This window comes from Tachysurus fulvidraco, chromosome 12 (assembly GCF_022655615.1).
Source record: "Tachysurus fulvidraco isolate hzauxx_2018 chromosome 12, HZAU_PFXX_2.0, whole genome shotgun sequence".
NCBI lineage: Eukaryota > Metazoa > Chordata > Actinopteri > Siluriformes > Bagridae > Tachysurus > Tachysurus fulvidraco.
In genome coordinates, this window is record NC_062529.1 from 14,360,255 (window position 1) to 14,375,296 (window position 15,042).

Here is a 15,042-nt window from a genome sequence, read left to right on the forward strand (position 1 = left end):
TTAATTATTCAGTGGGTTTTGTTGCTATTTAGAAACTAAACTAGCAACTGTAAAGAATGCATATTCATGGTGCAGCTGCAGTCTCGCAGCTTATTCACTATTTATCCTGTAGTTAACACCCGGCTAACAGAAGCCTGTCTCCTGGGATACAAAGATTTATATTAACATCTGGTGAACTGTTAGATTCATGTTTTTGTGTTTTTATTGAGTGCATATCATATTATATCCTTCTTTCCATTCAAACACCCTGTATAAACTGATGTAATGCAGTCCATTCTGAAGCAAGCAGTTAATTTAATAACAGAAATTCAAACTGAGTTTAAATGGATACCATTCCTTGTTGCCTGTATATAGTGATCTATGGGGACACTTAATGTTCACTCTATTTAGCTTCAGAATGTATATAACTGACATCAGAAATTAGAAGAGGGTTTACTTTTGCACAAGAGCCATGATTTCTTAGAGTGAATTGTCTGTGGCAATTTCCCCTAGATAATATCACCGTTCAGAAAACTGTATGATTTCTGCTGGCACGAGAGCAGAAGCATTTTTCTCTTTGCCTCTGAAGTAAGATTATAATACAGTCAGAAGGAATTCAACTTTTTTTATGGAACGTTTATGGAATAGACAATGTGTATATATGTATGTATATATGTATCCTGTCAGATCCTTGCATTTCTTTAAAATATTATTTAAGGGTCTTGATTATTTTGGCATATATGTTTCTTGTTCTAATGAGAATGATATGTTATATGATAGTTTTTTAAGTTTCTTAAGACAGATAAACTCGTATAACATATATCATTCTCATTAGAACAAGAAATTGTTAAGTTTCTTTATCACTTTGCTGAATTTTATGAAAGATCAATCTGGAGAACACTGTATATGAGCTGTATGACTTATGCCTATGCTTCAGCCTCAAAAGCTTTAAAACAAATCTCCATTGTAGCTGTAATTTAGAGTAGAGTAGAAAACCGATCCCTGGCAAATATCTCCTGCATTTACATTCTTTTCCCATCATCCCTCTTGTGCGTTGAATATGATCAACAAGGGCTCCATTTAGAGTTATGTACCAGAAGAAATAGATTTTTATAAGGTGGTTTCAATTTGCTTTAAATATTTGCTTGATTTTTAACAAATATTGTAATCACATCATCCTGCATGTTGCTTGAAGAGGCTTATCAACTCCAGCTGTACATCCAAACACACAGTTCATTTATTCAAATGATATCTCACACACTCTTAATGCAGAGGCACCTATGTGTAATTGATTAATGGATTTCCGGGCTGAAATGTGTTGGTTTAGTGAGTGTGTGTTTGTTTTACTGCATATGAACTCAATCTGTGGTGTGCATTCTTTAGTGATGACTTGCTCCAGAACAACGGATATCATCACATGTATCTCCATGGAATTTCAGGATGCCCATAAATTGCGGGATGACTTTGCGATTTGAATGATGATGCAGGTCTATTTTATCTTTTTATTGTTGCAAAGCAGAGTTTGCCTGAAACAATAGCTGGAAATGACACGTTTATCAGTAGGACCTGTGGAGAACTCTGCTGTCTTCTGCAGTTTATCTAGACCTGTTTCTTCCTCCTTGGGTTTTGCTCGAGTTGGTTTATTTAGTTGTGGTCCCCTTAGCTGAAGCTGCGTCATCGACTAGCTCTCCTGATCTCGGTCAAAGTGAGGTCAAGTAGAACGTAAGAGAAAGGACACCTGGATACGTTGTTTTTAAAGAATACTCATATTAGTTTTTCAAAGTTATTCATTTGTGATCTTATGAATGTTGGTAGTAGTTAAAGCCATGCTGGCAGCATTAATTCCCACGGCTTTCCTTCAAACTTTTCATCTTTTCATTTCCCTCAAACTTTTCTTTTTTTCTTTTACAGGATGGCTCTCTGGGAAACATTGAGGATTTGTCTAAGGAGTACTCAGAGTATTACAGTGCCGCTTTCAGTGACGTGCATGAGAGGATGGAGGAGCTTCGCAAGCGCAAAGTGGCTCAGGAAGCTGAGATTGTAAGCATATTTCTCTCATTTTAATTCTGTGAAGTTTTAATGGGGGTTAATTAGCTTTGAATTCACAAACATAACACCAGAATGTACATTAGTAAAAAACAAAAAGTTTACCAAAGCTTCCTTTGTTCAGTACTACATATAGTGTGCAAATTTTATTTACTTTTCCTGTATATTTTTGTCAGGCAAATACAGAGTCAATGATCACATCACTTCAGCTGCGTTCAGAAATCCAGGTGGGCCCTCAGCAAATGTTTTCAGTTCTCATTCCAGGCTTATTTCTAATTTCATGTCATTTTCACATGAAGCTGAAAAAAATTTCCCCTCTTCTTAGGAGTCCCTGGGGCTAAGCAGTACTTTGTCCACTCCTGAGGTTGAGAGAAGGTACAACCTCTGATTTTTCCTATTAAATTACATTTTTTTTTCTTTTTTTTCCCCCAAGCATTTTTATATTTTTGATCTTCCTGAAGATGCAGTGTGACAAATATCTTCACCATCCATAAAACATATCCACTTCCGTGTGTGTGGAGGTGATGCCTTGCGTTCTTCCTGGTGACCTTTTTCACTTCCTGCTTCCTTCCTATGATTCAGTGATTGGAAGGAACAAGGGGGAGATGAGCCCAATGATAACACATGGATCTTGCTATAATGCATTCATTCTATGATCATTTTCATTGTTTGTATGTCTGAGTATGTTTGGACTTCAATTACAAGCTGTAAAAAAAATGCATTTTTATGCTTAGATAAATAAAATCCATGTAGAATTTATAGACAGACTGCTGATAGCTAACATCAGCAAGTGTCAGCTGAGAGAGAGGAATGCACAAGCCATGTGAGCAGAAGTATTTCACTAAAAGCCCAACAGCATTTCAAAAGCCTCCATTGTTACTGTGAGCTTTGGTGAGGTGTGTGTTTGGCTCTGGCGCCAACAGCCTGCCTCTTTAACTCCACTGTAAGGGACTGATCACTGGTGCAGTGGCCTTTGAGTATTATGGAAAAAACAACGTGATGATATGAGGAAGAATTTAAAACTGTTTGACGTTTTGTAGGATATGTTTGGATAGCTTGTTAAAATTTGTAAGAAAACAATGTGGGAAAACAGGTGAGATGAAGATACAGTATCCTGGCTGCTTTTTGAAGAGCTGTGATTTATGTAGACTTTTTTGTTTCCAGGCTGTTGGTACAAAGGTCAGGCTCAGAAGACGGATCTGGAGGTAGGTTGTGTGTGTGCGCCGGCATGTGTGTGAGAGTGTGGGTGTGTGTGTATAAAATATAATCAATATATCCTTAGAATTTGGGGGGTTTCTAAAGTCCTTTTGCCAGTGTCACAGACAAAATATTCAAAAGTTTAAAATACATGTTAATGCTGTTTTTGCTTGTTTAAATGGAGGTGTGTGTTGCAAGAGTTTGTGATCTATAGGTCTGGAGTGTTCTTTTGACATTTCCTTTGCTAACATAGGAAAATGGGACCGAAAGAAAAACAAATCCTTCTGGCAGAATTTTCGCAAGCCACAGAAAGGCGTTATACGGCAGACGTCAAAAGGTGCAGCTGACGTTTTGTTATATGGCCTGATAGCCGTTAGATCTCTGTGTTCCTCCATTAAATCTTTGACCTCTTCTGAATCTTGTCTACAGCTGATGACCTTGGCTTTGTAGCCAGTGAGATCACAATGAGTGATGAAGAACGCATCCAGCTGATGATGATGGTGAAGGAGAAGATGATAACTGTAGAGGAGGCCTTGGCTCGGGTATGTCACTGCTCCTGTCATTCTGCTGCTGTGTAGTGATGTGTGAGATCGTAGTATGGCCATGTCTTGTATTTAATTGCAGTTTGTTCTGTTTTTGGTATAAAAATGTTGAACACTGTTCACATCTAAGTGTTCATGTTTAACATACAAATGGTTAATCTACTTTAATCCAAACTAGACACAAAGTTAAAGCTCACGGTTAATTTCTATATACTCTTCTGTCTGTAGCTAAAAGAATATGAGGCACAAAATCGTCAGTCATGTACCACGGACACAACCGAGTGGACCAATGCCTCCAGTCCCACTACTGATGAGCTCTTGGTGAACTTTAACGTAAGTAATGATGCTGTCCTGCGTTTCAGTTTTGGATAAAACTTTTTAGAATGAGCTAAACTTGCCCACAGCTCTGACAGCTTTGAATCTTCCCGCTCCTGGGTTGCATTAATCAGTGAGTTAAAAGCAGCTGTGTATGATTAGCTGTGCCACATCCTTGTTTGTTGTAATGAGTTTATTGGCTGCACCACATCCTCCTGTCTCGGGCATCCTCCCAGCAGGAATGTCGCCCACACCGTCAGGCATTTGTTGTTGTCACTTCCCCCTTCATGGCCTGGATGTGACACCATAGCTCTCCCCATTACAAATCCATCAGTCCACCACGGTGCCATGTCCCAACCCCCTATTAAGCTCTATTCATCACCCTCTATACTTTAACCCCCCATTGTGTCACTTTGGCTGTATGCAACACTGGGCTGGGTTCTGCAGAGCACAGCTTTTACAAACAGAGAGGTAGCTCAAGGGCTGTCTTTCTTTTTCCATTTTATTTTCTCTTATTTTACTCTTTTACTCTTGTTTTGCAAAACTAATACTAGCTTGACATGAGGGTACTAAGGCAGATAGTCCTACATAATATTGTGTAAGTGTAATCCAAGCATTGAAGTTTATGTATTGGCAAAGGAGTCTGGTAGAAATGTGCAGTAAAGATCATTGTTGTTTTGGTTAAATTATGAATGAGCTGCAATGTGTTTTATTGTATTCCACCTAGACCTTGAACAAGACCTGTGACCATGAGCCTAGTGCAAAATCATAACAAAAATAAAACATTCCTGAGCCTCCAGTAGTTCTCTAACAAAATGTATCAGTAGCGCTAGCAAAAGTAACGATGTCCTGAATTCTTGCTCTCAGAGCATCTGAATTATTTTTCTCAACCTGCATTTAACCAGACTAAAAGTCACATTCAGACTTTCGTTTTCGGTGGTATTAACACAGAAGCTTATATGAATAATAATAAGCTCCCAGCGGTGTGTTTCAATAGCTGTTTGCTTGTGGTCTTTCATCTGAAACCTAATGAGACAGAGATAGACAGACTGCAACCATGCTGAACATGTGTGCTCCAGCCACAGCTGATGCACATCAACCACATGCAGTTCTGTTTAATTAAAAACAAGATTTCCACACAGGCAGAAATAAACTCTGCACTTACAATTAAAAAAGTAGCAGCTGCAAATATGTTCATCACATGAACCTTTTGTGGGTAAAGAGGAGAAGTGTAATGTCTCTCAGGTTTGAATTTAAACTGTTAATAACTACAGTTCTACAGTCTGTAGAGTGAAAGTTGAGAGAGTGATTACTTCCTCTTAAAATGGCAGAATGGCACGATGCCTCAGATTTATCCTTTATCTTTTTGCTTCTAATCACAAAGCTGCCCTTTTTCCCCCTTTACTAACATGTATTATTTATTATTCAAGGTTTGTTCCTTAACATTCTGGTGTTTGCCTTAACTTATTAAAATGCATCCACAAACATGTATCATTCTGTCTGTCTTAGACATTCTTTAGGTACTAAGCCTGAAATGCCACCTTTTATCATAATCATACATTTACGGTTAGTCTACCGATAGTACTGAAATACAGGTATTTAATGCTTTATTACTAATGTGCATGTGAAAACATGTTGAAAGACCATGGCTTAATGGTTTTTCATCCTGACCTGCAGTCACAGGAGCAGTCAGATGATGAGCAGGAGGAGTCGCTGGGTTTACGCAGGCTTCACAAGCTGGTCAACTCGACACGGCGTGTGAAGAAGAAGCTCATTAGAATAGATGAGAGCAAAAAACACACATCAAAAGGTGAGGAATCAAACCCTGCACTTTACCCTCAAAAAAAAAAAAAAAAGGAGAGAATTACTAAGTACATGGGGAAAAAACTTTTCTTGTCTCTCTTTTTCAAACATTTTTAATCTATGGTCTCTTAAGAAGGGGAAAATATGAAATAAATCTCTATTAGTGAATGTAAAGTAATACACTTTTTAAAGGTTAAATATTCATGAGAGAGTGTAGTAATTCGGGGAACGGGGAGAGGTAGGAATAAAAAAGGAATTAAGGGAAGAAAAGAGAAAACGAAAGAGGGAAGGAAAAAAGAAAAGAGATTCATGAAAGGAAGCAAATGGTATGAAGAGGGGAATAAAGGAAAGAAGATGGAAGGGAAGGAGGAAGTAAAAATGAAAGATGGACAAAAAGTATGAAGGGACGAAAGACAGGACCAAAGATAGAAAGAAATCTAATATGTACTGATTTTAATAAATGAAAATGTGCAACACATTTACTGCTTTCTGTGTATGCAGCATCTATGTGTGTGTAATTTAGTTACATCTCTTTCAGATTCTTTGAGCTCTGACTTCTCTCCCACATGTGAGGAAAAGGCCTCTCTCTACTCAGGCATACAGAAGCGTCTGGTTATGTCTCAGGGTGATGGAATTGCCTCTGTTCTGTGTGTGGATGGAGACTCAGACAGTCTGACCACATCTCCGTCCACAAGCAGCCTGGACACCTACAGCAGCCATAAGCAGTTTAAGCCCTTTAACAGTAGCCAGGGGCTAAGCTATCCTCCCCCAGGACCCAGATTGGACACCTCGGTGATGGATGCAGGCAGCCGCTCATCCTTTTCTGAAGCTGAGGGCTGCTGCGAGGAGGAGCCCAGGATCACCCGCTCTGTGACTGATGGAGAAATGAGACGCGCCCTGAGTTCCTCTAAATTACATGGGGTGCGTAAAGAACTTTTGATTCTCTGGTTAACTCAAAAACCATGTTTAAATATTCCTTATTGATGGCCTTAGTCAGAATGGCAAGAATGAGAAGTATTTCCATAAATAGATCCTGTAAACCCCTACTGAATGCGTGGAATGGACACGGAGAGTGTTATACTGTATGACTGCTTCCACTTATTCCTGTGTTACAAAGTCACAGCAGGCTCTCAAATTCTGCCTAGATGCTTTAATCTGTCCTATTTTTATGTAGTTAAGGTTTAGCAAGTGTTATTTGTTTTTTGTTTTTTTTTTTCATTTTAAGCATTTTAATACATTTTATATTGTTTTCTCTGCATATTGAAAAAATGCAAGAAAAATCTTACAGATATAGTGTGTATTCAGTCTTGTTCAATAACAATTTTCTCCACAGAGGGCATGTAGCTTCGGAGGGTTTGACCTTATGAACCAGTCTGTATACATGAGAAACAGCTTTAACAACCCTGTGAGTATGAAACAAAATATTGAATTCCCAATCATACAGTATTGCATTAGAGGCATTGCGCTTGCTGATACATGCAGCATGATAAATGTCAGCTTTCACTTACTCACAATGTACACATTATCCACTCACATCTCATGCAGTTGATGCTGAGCTCTAAGTTCAGTTTGCCCATATATTTTGTTTTTAAACTGTAGAGTGATAATGGGACCAGCAGCAGGAGAGATGCAGGGAGATCACCCACACCGTCCCGCATATCTCTCGGGAAGAAGGTGAAGTCAGTCAAGGAGACCATGAGGAAACGCATATCCAAGAAAAGTAGTGCTGCCCTGTTTGAGCAGGTATTGCAGCAATGCATGTTGGTTGTTATTTCTATTGTCATTCTGAACCATGAACAGTGGGTGCTCTCATTGTTCTCTTAAGATATGCTGTTTTGTCAGATATGTGTGGACATTAAGCATAAAACTGTAACACTCTACACAACTCTAATCACACTGTATGATGAGCATTGGGCAGCAGTGCCACCTTGTGGTCATAACTGGGTTTTCTTCACATTCACTGATTTCCTCTCACTTCCATAAACACATACAGGTATAGGTGCACATATAGGTGGTTTGGTTTGCTTCTGGATAGGTTCCAGACATCCCATGACCCGTACCAGAATGAAGAAGTTACTAAAGATAAATGAATGATTTAATTATTTCCATCTTTAACCTATAGCCCTTTGCTTTGTAATACTATGACAAGACTAATCCCTTACATGTAAAACATGATTCTGACATTCTAATGTGGATATGCAGTATCGCATTCACTCGCATTTTGAGTAGGATTGGAAAATCAACACTGAAATTGTAAATGAATATATTCATTGGTTTTGTTTTCTGTAAAAATTAAACTTGCAGTATGTGCTTTGTCATGCAGTACTCTATTGTATTTGTACATGTTCACTGCCCCCTACTGGTTATTCTGCTAAAATACGGTATAAACTATATCAGGTATCTCTCTCTCTCTCTCTCTCTCTCTCTCTCTCTCTCTCTCTCTCTCTCTCTCTCTCTCTCTCCACACAGTTGAGTCCGAGCAGAGAACCTGAGCTACTCCAGTCCCCCCACACAGACACAGACTCTCTAGAAAAATCCAAGCTCAAGTCTGGTGGTTCTGTTGAGAGTCTGAGAAGCTCACTAAGTGGACAGAGCTCAATGAGTAAGTGTGTGTGCAGCAGTGATCAGAAATCCTCTCTAATTAAATCACATTTCACAACTCCATTTGATGTGTATTTAAATGGTCTTGCATTTGAAGGTGGTCAGACAGTAAGCACCACAGACTCCTCAGCAAGTAACAGAGAGAGTGTGAAGTCAGAGGATGGTGATGACGAGGAGTTGCCTTACAGAGGGCCGTTTTGTGGCCGAGCCCTTGTACACACCGACTTTATCCCCAGTCCCTATGACACAGATTCACTCAAACTCAAGGTGAGAGATTTCAAATTAGTATCACTAAACAATATAATTTATATATCTTTCCTGTAAAAAAAATTTTTAAGAATCACAATAGCTGAATGCTCTTCAAGGCAGTTTTTCGAATAAACGAGTGAAAAGAAAATACAGCACTAATGCATTTCAGCTGAGGCATGACTTTTTAAACTTATTATAGATTGCATGACCTTAACTATGATCTGTCCATGTGATTTACCATGAATAAATTAGAAAAGTCTGAATATGGAAAAAGGCCTGAATTCAGACCTTAAAATATCTGCTAAGCTGAAATGTTGTGCCTGAACTGTTGTTATTAAATGTTTTGGATGTCTAGGCTCTTAAGTATCTTAGTTTTTTGTCAGTATTGTATATCTAAATCTGAATAGAGTGATATTTTGTTTCACTTTTCCATAAACATAGTAGAATTAAAAATAAAAATTTGTTATAAATGTGATATGTTTGTAGTTAACACAGTATGATTTTGTTATCATTTATAATGGTATAAATGTGATATGTTATGTTATACACTGTATGATCATGTTTTGTTTCAGAGAGGAGATGTTATAGACATAATCAGTAAGCCTCCAATGGGTACATGGATGGGACTTCTGAATAACAAGGTGGGCACCTTTAAGTTCATCTATGTAGACGTGCTGAATGACGAAGACGAAAAGCCCAAGAGTTGCGTCAGGAAGAGAAGGAAGGGTCGGCCTCCCAAACCCAGCTCTGTGGAAGAGCTTCTAGAGCGCATCAACCTCAAAGTAATGACTTTTACAAACACCAAAAAGTGTTCCAGTATAAAAAAAATATATGTCAGTCTATATTAATGGCAACTCTATTATCTTTTTTTTTTTTGTACTGTTTGCCTCTATAGGAGCACATGCCCACATTCCTTTTTAATGGATATGAGGATCTGGAAACATTTAAGTTGCTGGAGGAGGAGGACCTGGACGAGTTGAACATCAGAGACCCGCAGCACAGAGCAGTGTTGCTGACTGCTGTGGAGTTGCTGCAGGAGTATGACAGTGAGTGGACCAGTAGCTAGAGATGCGCGCACGCACACACAAACACACACACACACACCACAATAAACATATATATTAAGAGAGATGTAAGCAGTAGAGGAAAACTTTTCAAAATGTTCATTTTCCTTTGTTTTGTCTGTGATTCTAGTTAACAGTGACCCAGAGAACGGTGGCTCCTCACTAGACCCAGAGGAGAAGGTTCATCAAGTAATATCGGCTACCTCAAGTGATTCTCCACGTGACTCTGGTTGCTATGAGAGCAACGAGAATCTGGAGAATGGTAATAACAGCCTTCCTCGCCTGTGACTCTATCCAGCCGCACTACATATTTTCTCTGTGGGCTGACAGTGTCTGCATGCTCCAGAGTCAAGCAATACAAACTGACATGTCTGAACCGTGTTTGTGATGAGCATATTTTGGCCATTCATCTCGCCACCATCTCTGCACTTTCTCTTGCTCACTTTGTTTTCCTCTTCTCCAAAGACCGACTTCTATCTTTTTATCAGTCCTCTGCTAGTCCTTCTCTTCTGCATAGTGTTTAGCCACAGGCATGTCCATCATATTCATATATTTCCATCAAAAACTCAAAGGACCGGTACATTCCGTCTCAACTTGTTCATCATGTACAAGAAAGGTGGTGGCTTTGCATCTTTCTTGTTGTTCCTTCTGTTCTGTTATGACCATGAACAACAATGGTTTTGTGTTTGTCATACTTTTGCTTCAACACAATTCTAGCCAAAGTTGTAGTTAATTGCTTAGCTGTCAGTATTCATTGTTAGATCTTGGAATTACGAATATACTGTATATAATTTTAGTGTTTTGCTTACATATAGTTCTTTAAAACAAAGGTGACACTGACATGCTTTTGTAAACATTAGTTGCTCCTTTGGAGCATGTTTTCTATGCTTGTTCTTTTGAGATTGTTGTTTGTCTGTGTTTATTTTTCTATTAAACATATAATAATATAATTTGCACAGTATCATATGTGCTTAAGACCTCTATTACATGCATAGATTTAAAAAAAGGAGAAAAGCATAACATTGATATATTTACAGAAATTACTTAGACCAGGAAAATGTGGTCTAATCAAGACTTGATTTTATATACACAATAGTCTTGGTTTAGATAAATGCATCACTGCACTGGGAAAAATCTCTATATACATATGCCTTCTTAGTGTGTCTTTGACCAGTTCTAATAGAGGTTACAGAATAAACAGCTGTATCATACTTGTGTGGATTGTCTGCTTTTATTTCTGCCAGTTTCCATTTGCGTTTCATTTCTGTGCCATCTGCTGTATCTGTGAAGCCATGCTGTCTCTCACGTCAAGTGTCTGTGTTTGCATGAAGAACTCTTTGTATTATTAGCTAGTAATCTTTGCACACTGATTGAAACATTGTTCATGCTGGTTTGTAAGTCATGTGTTGCATGGCTCTTTTTTAGGGAAAGCCAAAAAGACATCTCATTTAAGCAGGTCCTCATCAGGCTTTGAATCCAGTCATCTCCCATCTCCTGAGTATCCCACTCCTCTCAGCCAGACCAGCAGCAGGCAGGATCCACAGTCTCTCCTGCCTCCTTTCCAGATAACCTCCATCAGAGCTGTACACTTGGGGACAAGCCACTCCTTGCTCAGCATAAAGTCCCTCAGTCAGAGCTATGATGAGCTGCTTTGTGTCCCTGTACCCCAAGGCTTGTGGAAACGTTCTCTTTCATTGGACCATCAGATCCTTTACAGGAAGGAGCCCTACATCCCAGAGGTCTTGATGCCCATTCAGTCAGTAAAACCTAATATTTATAGTCCTGCTGAACAGAATGAAGCTATACCATCTCAGGCTTGCGCTAACCAGGACGATGAATCTGAAGAGTTAGGCACATGTGATGAGCTGACTTTCCCTTCTGTTGACTCCTCCACAGATGTGGAGAGTGAGGAGGTACCTATAGATAGTGCTGAAACATCTCTGCCAGATCCTCCCTTACACCTACATCGCATAAAACCACCAGTTCCTCCTAAACCTCTTCCACTGCCAATTGTAAATGACAAAGAGACAACAAACCCTGACAACAAACATGTGTTTCAGAGTAACCCAGCATTACACAAATCAGACATTTCCTCTGGTGTACCCAAATCCAGCAAACCTCTTCTCCACAGGCTTGGAAAGAAAGTGCAACATGTCCGAACACCTAATCTGGAGTTACTTGTAGAAGAGAAGCTGAGCATGGATGGTATAGACCTCACAGAGGAACCCTATTCTGACAAGGTATTTCATAACATTCAGCAGTTGATCATATTTTGTGGTGTTACCTTCACCATCATCTATACTTATTATTATAATACCTATTAACTTTTTAATCAACATTTAGTAATGGGAATTAAATTTTGGGAATTAGTCTATTATGTTGACTTTGTGGTAGTAGAACATGAGACCAGTTTTTATGACAGCCAGTCAAATTTAATCAGTTCCTCCCATCCAACATTAATGGTAGCAGTTAGCCCTGTTCTCACTTGTATTGTAGCAGCTGTTTATATACGCAGTCATTCCTTTACAAGCCTCTCTTGAATTTAATAAGACAAAAATTCACCTGCTACCAAGAAACCCTAAAACAGCTTTATCTCTTTTACAAACATTCTGAAACTTCTACAAATCCTTGTGACTGATTTGGTACTATAGATATGAGTATTATAACGTATTAGAATGAGTGCATTAATGTAAACCTTACAGTGCTAATATCTGAGCTGTGCTGTTACAGAAAATTACATGGAATTTTCTGGCCAAGCAGAATCAAGCATTTGCGAGAATACATAAAGTCATGCATATACAAGTCCAGAGATTCATACAAATGTTCACATCAAACATCAGAACAGTGGAGATGTGATCTCTGGTGGTTGAAACAACCCATTCTGCCACCAACAACCATGCTACGTTTAAAGTCACAGAGAGCACACTTTTTCCCCATTCTGATATTTGATGTGAACATTAAGTGAAGCTCTGGTTTGTGTATTTGATAATGACTTAATTGTCAACAATGTGTAGAAGTTTGTATGCCATTTGTCTGAATAAATGCATGTCTTTTTTTCCAGCATGGCCGCTACAAAGTCCCATTCTCCCTCATTCAAAGATACTCTGAAGATTTGGACAAGCCTTTGGGTGATATTGCCACAGTAATGGACCAGACCAGAGTCCAGCTGCTTCGCAAACAGCAGCGGATGGCAGTGAGTGTATTTGAGATTAGAAAGTGACTTTTCACAATTTCAACATCAGTTAAGTGACTCAAATATTATTCATTTCAAATTTCTTTTATTCCTTAGATCCCATTGAGAGGATTATCAGAGATTTGTATAAAGCTATAATCCTTTGAGACGCTGGAATCCAGGCCTTTATGTTGTCAGCTGTTTCACAGATGACTGATTGATCGACTGTCTGATCATACAGCAGCTCACCAGACCACAGAATCAGTCACAGCAATGAAGGATGAAAATGTAAAAGGGCTGAATGAAGGACAAATGTTACTGACGATCATGAAGGAAATCTGTACACTGTTCCTGAAACCAATTTATAATTTAGCTTCTTGTTAAAATTACTTTTTGTTTGTCAAGTTAATGCAGTTTTAGTTAGAGACAGGCAATATGGTGTGTGTGTGTGTGTGTGTGTGTGTGTGTGTGTGTGTATATATATATATATATATAATCACATCACCTGAAAACATTTCTATGAAAACTTAAAAAATTTTGGTTTGCATACAAGCTGCCAGCAAAATAGAAGCATTGCAATTCATTAAAGACCTGTGAAATATTAAGGTGGGTGATGCTACAGTATTATTTAATGTCTGCAAATAACATATTTAATGCTGAAAAGAACAAAGAAATCAAAAACCTGAACATTTAACAATTTTTTAATATTCGGTACAAATTTTTAACACTCTTAGCTGCGTCTAATCACAGTTTGTAGTTTTAAAATTATATGAAAAGATTTTGTGATACCACAGATCTATGATATTGTGATGTTGCTCAGCTTTTTACATTTTAATAGGTTAAGGAAAATAGTTTTGTGAAATCAAATACATACATACATATGTTCTGAATTTGTCATTTTTTTCATGGTTATATAGAATACAATTAATTCAGAACTTGTATTTAGCCAGCACCAGATCAGCATCATGATAATATTTTAAATCTCTAAAATCAGGCTACTTGTAAACTATGTGTTGAATGTGATTGATTGTGAAGTACGACTGCTGCCTTTTAAGTGTAAATATACGATAGGAGCTCTCTATGATGACTCGTGAATTTGCATTTGTTTTAAAATGTGTTTAGTCTCACCTTGAAAAATGAAGATTGTGATTAAAGATACATGAAATCTTGGCCGAAATTATGTCTCAATTATGATTTTTTTGTTTATTTTTTAATTCTTTGAATTTAGACTGTGTAAGACTCTTGAACAAAGAATCCAACCATTTCCTGTGTATTTAATTGAAAAGGAGGGTCACAACCTTCTTTGCTACTGAAATTTAGGAAACAGTTTTCAAATATATGTATTCAAATATTCCTGTTACTTTTTTGTCCAAAAAAAGGTCTTTTTTCATACGTTTGTCACACCACGTTGTCTGTTGTCTAATTTCTATATATTTTCTCAAAAATTGTTCATGAAACTAAATATTTATTATTCTTTCATTGTTACAGAGCAAATACAAGGATGCTGTCTGCATTGTGCCATGACCCACTTTACTCCTCTGAAATAGCTTTAATCCTTTGAAGTGGTCTTGTGTGTAGATTATACAAATGAACTTAAATATCTTCTTAGGAACAACATAATAAAAAAAGCAACAAACATGAAGTGTTATTATTTATTAACGATAAACAGCTTTTTATTTTGGGTTGTTTTTCAGTGTCTGATAGTTGCTGCTGCTGTGGTCGGATTTGTGCTTCATCATTGAAGATTTGATGGCTTCAACCGGAAGGATTTTGAGTTTAAATGTTAATGAGTTCAGAAACTATGCTGATTCTCATACTTACAAGTTGCTCAAAAGCTCCTGGTTACACAACTGCATTTGACTATATACAGTCATAGAAGGGAAATTCTTTATGATCACACTTTTCAGTGTCACTCAGATGAAGCGGGGTTTCCTTTTGAGTATGGTTCCTCTTAAGGATTCTTTATATTGTTTGTGGAAGGCCTGTGAAAGTCCCTCATGAATAAGCATGGCATGTTTGACTACTTCTCCTGCATGCACTGTACATTCTTTACTGACACTTTCTGTTGGAATAT

General features: G+C 38.0%; 1 protein-coding gene across 5 annotated transcripts in view; it reads left to right on the forward strand.

Annotated features, from left to right (window-relative positions):
- The window catches only part of sash1b (SAM and SH3 domain containing 1b), a 58,143-nt gene extending 43,537 nt beyond the window's left edge, over positions 1-14,606 (forward strand). For 4 of the 5 annotated variants that reach the window (XM_027172227.2, XM_047821809.1, XM_047821812.1 and 1 more), the window contains 19 exons: positions 1,891-2,019; positions 2,202-2,252; positions 2,351-2,400; positions 3,190-3,230; positions 3,476-3,559; positions 3,652-3,764; positions 3,993-4,097; positions 5,757-5,889; positions 6,421-6,803; positions 7,216-7,287; positions 7,482-7,625; positions 8,352-8,484; positions 8,581-8,750; positions 9,305-9,514; positions 9,628-9,778; positions 9,927-10,058; positions 11,222-12,036; positions 12,858-12,989; positions 13,086-14,606. In XM_027172227.2, the coding sequence (XP_027028028.2) occupies positions 1,891-2,019; positions 2,202-2,252; positions 2,351-2,400; positions 3,190-3,230; positions 3,476-3,559; positions 3,652-3,764; positions 3,993-4,097; positions 5,757-5,889; positions 6,421-6,803; positions 7,216-7,287; positions 7,482-7,625; positions 8,352-8,484; positions 8,581-8,750; positions 9,305-9,514; positions 9,628-9,778; positions 9,927-10,058; positions 11,222-12,036; positions 12,858-12,989; positions 13,086-13,127 (3,090 nt within the window). In that variant the 3' untranslated portion in view covers positions 13,128-14,606. The remainder of the gene's footprint in view (positions 1-1,890; positions 2,020-2,201; positions 2,253-2,350; positions 2,401-3,189; positions 3,231-3,475; positions 3,560-3,651; positions 3,765-3,992; positions 4,098-5,756; positions 5,890-6,420; positions 6,804-7,215; positions 7,288-7,481; positions 7,626-8,351; positions 8,485-8,580; positions 8,751-9,304; positions 9,515-9,627; positions 9,779-9,926; positions 10,059-11,221; positions 12,037-12,857; positions 12,990-13,085) is intronic. The other variant, XM_047821810.1, reaches the window with a different exon arrangement.
- The last annotated feature ends 436 nt before the right edge of the window (positions 14,607-15,042 follow it).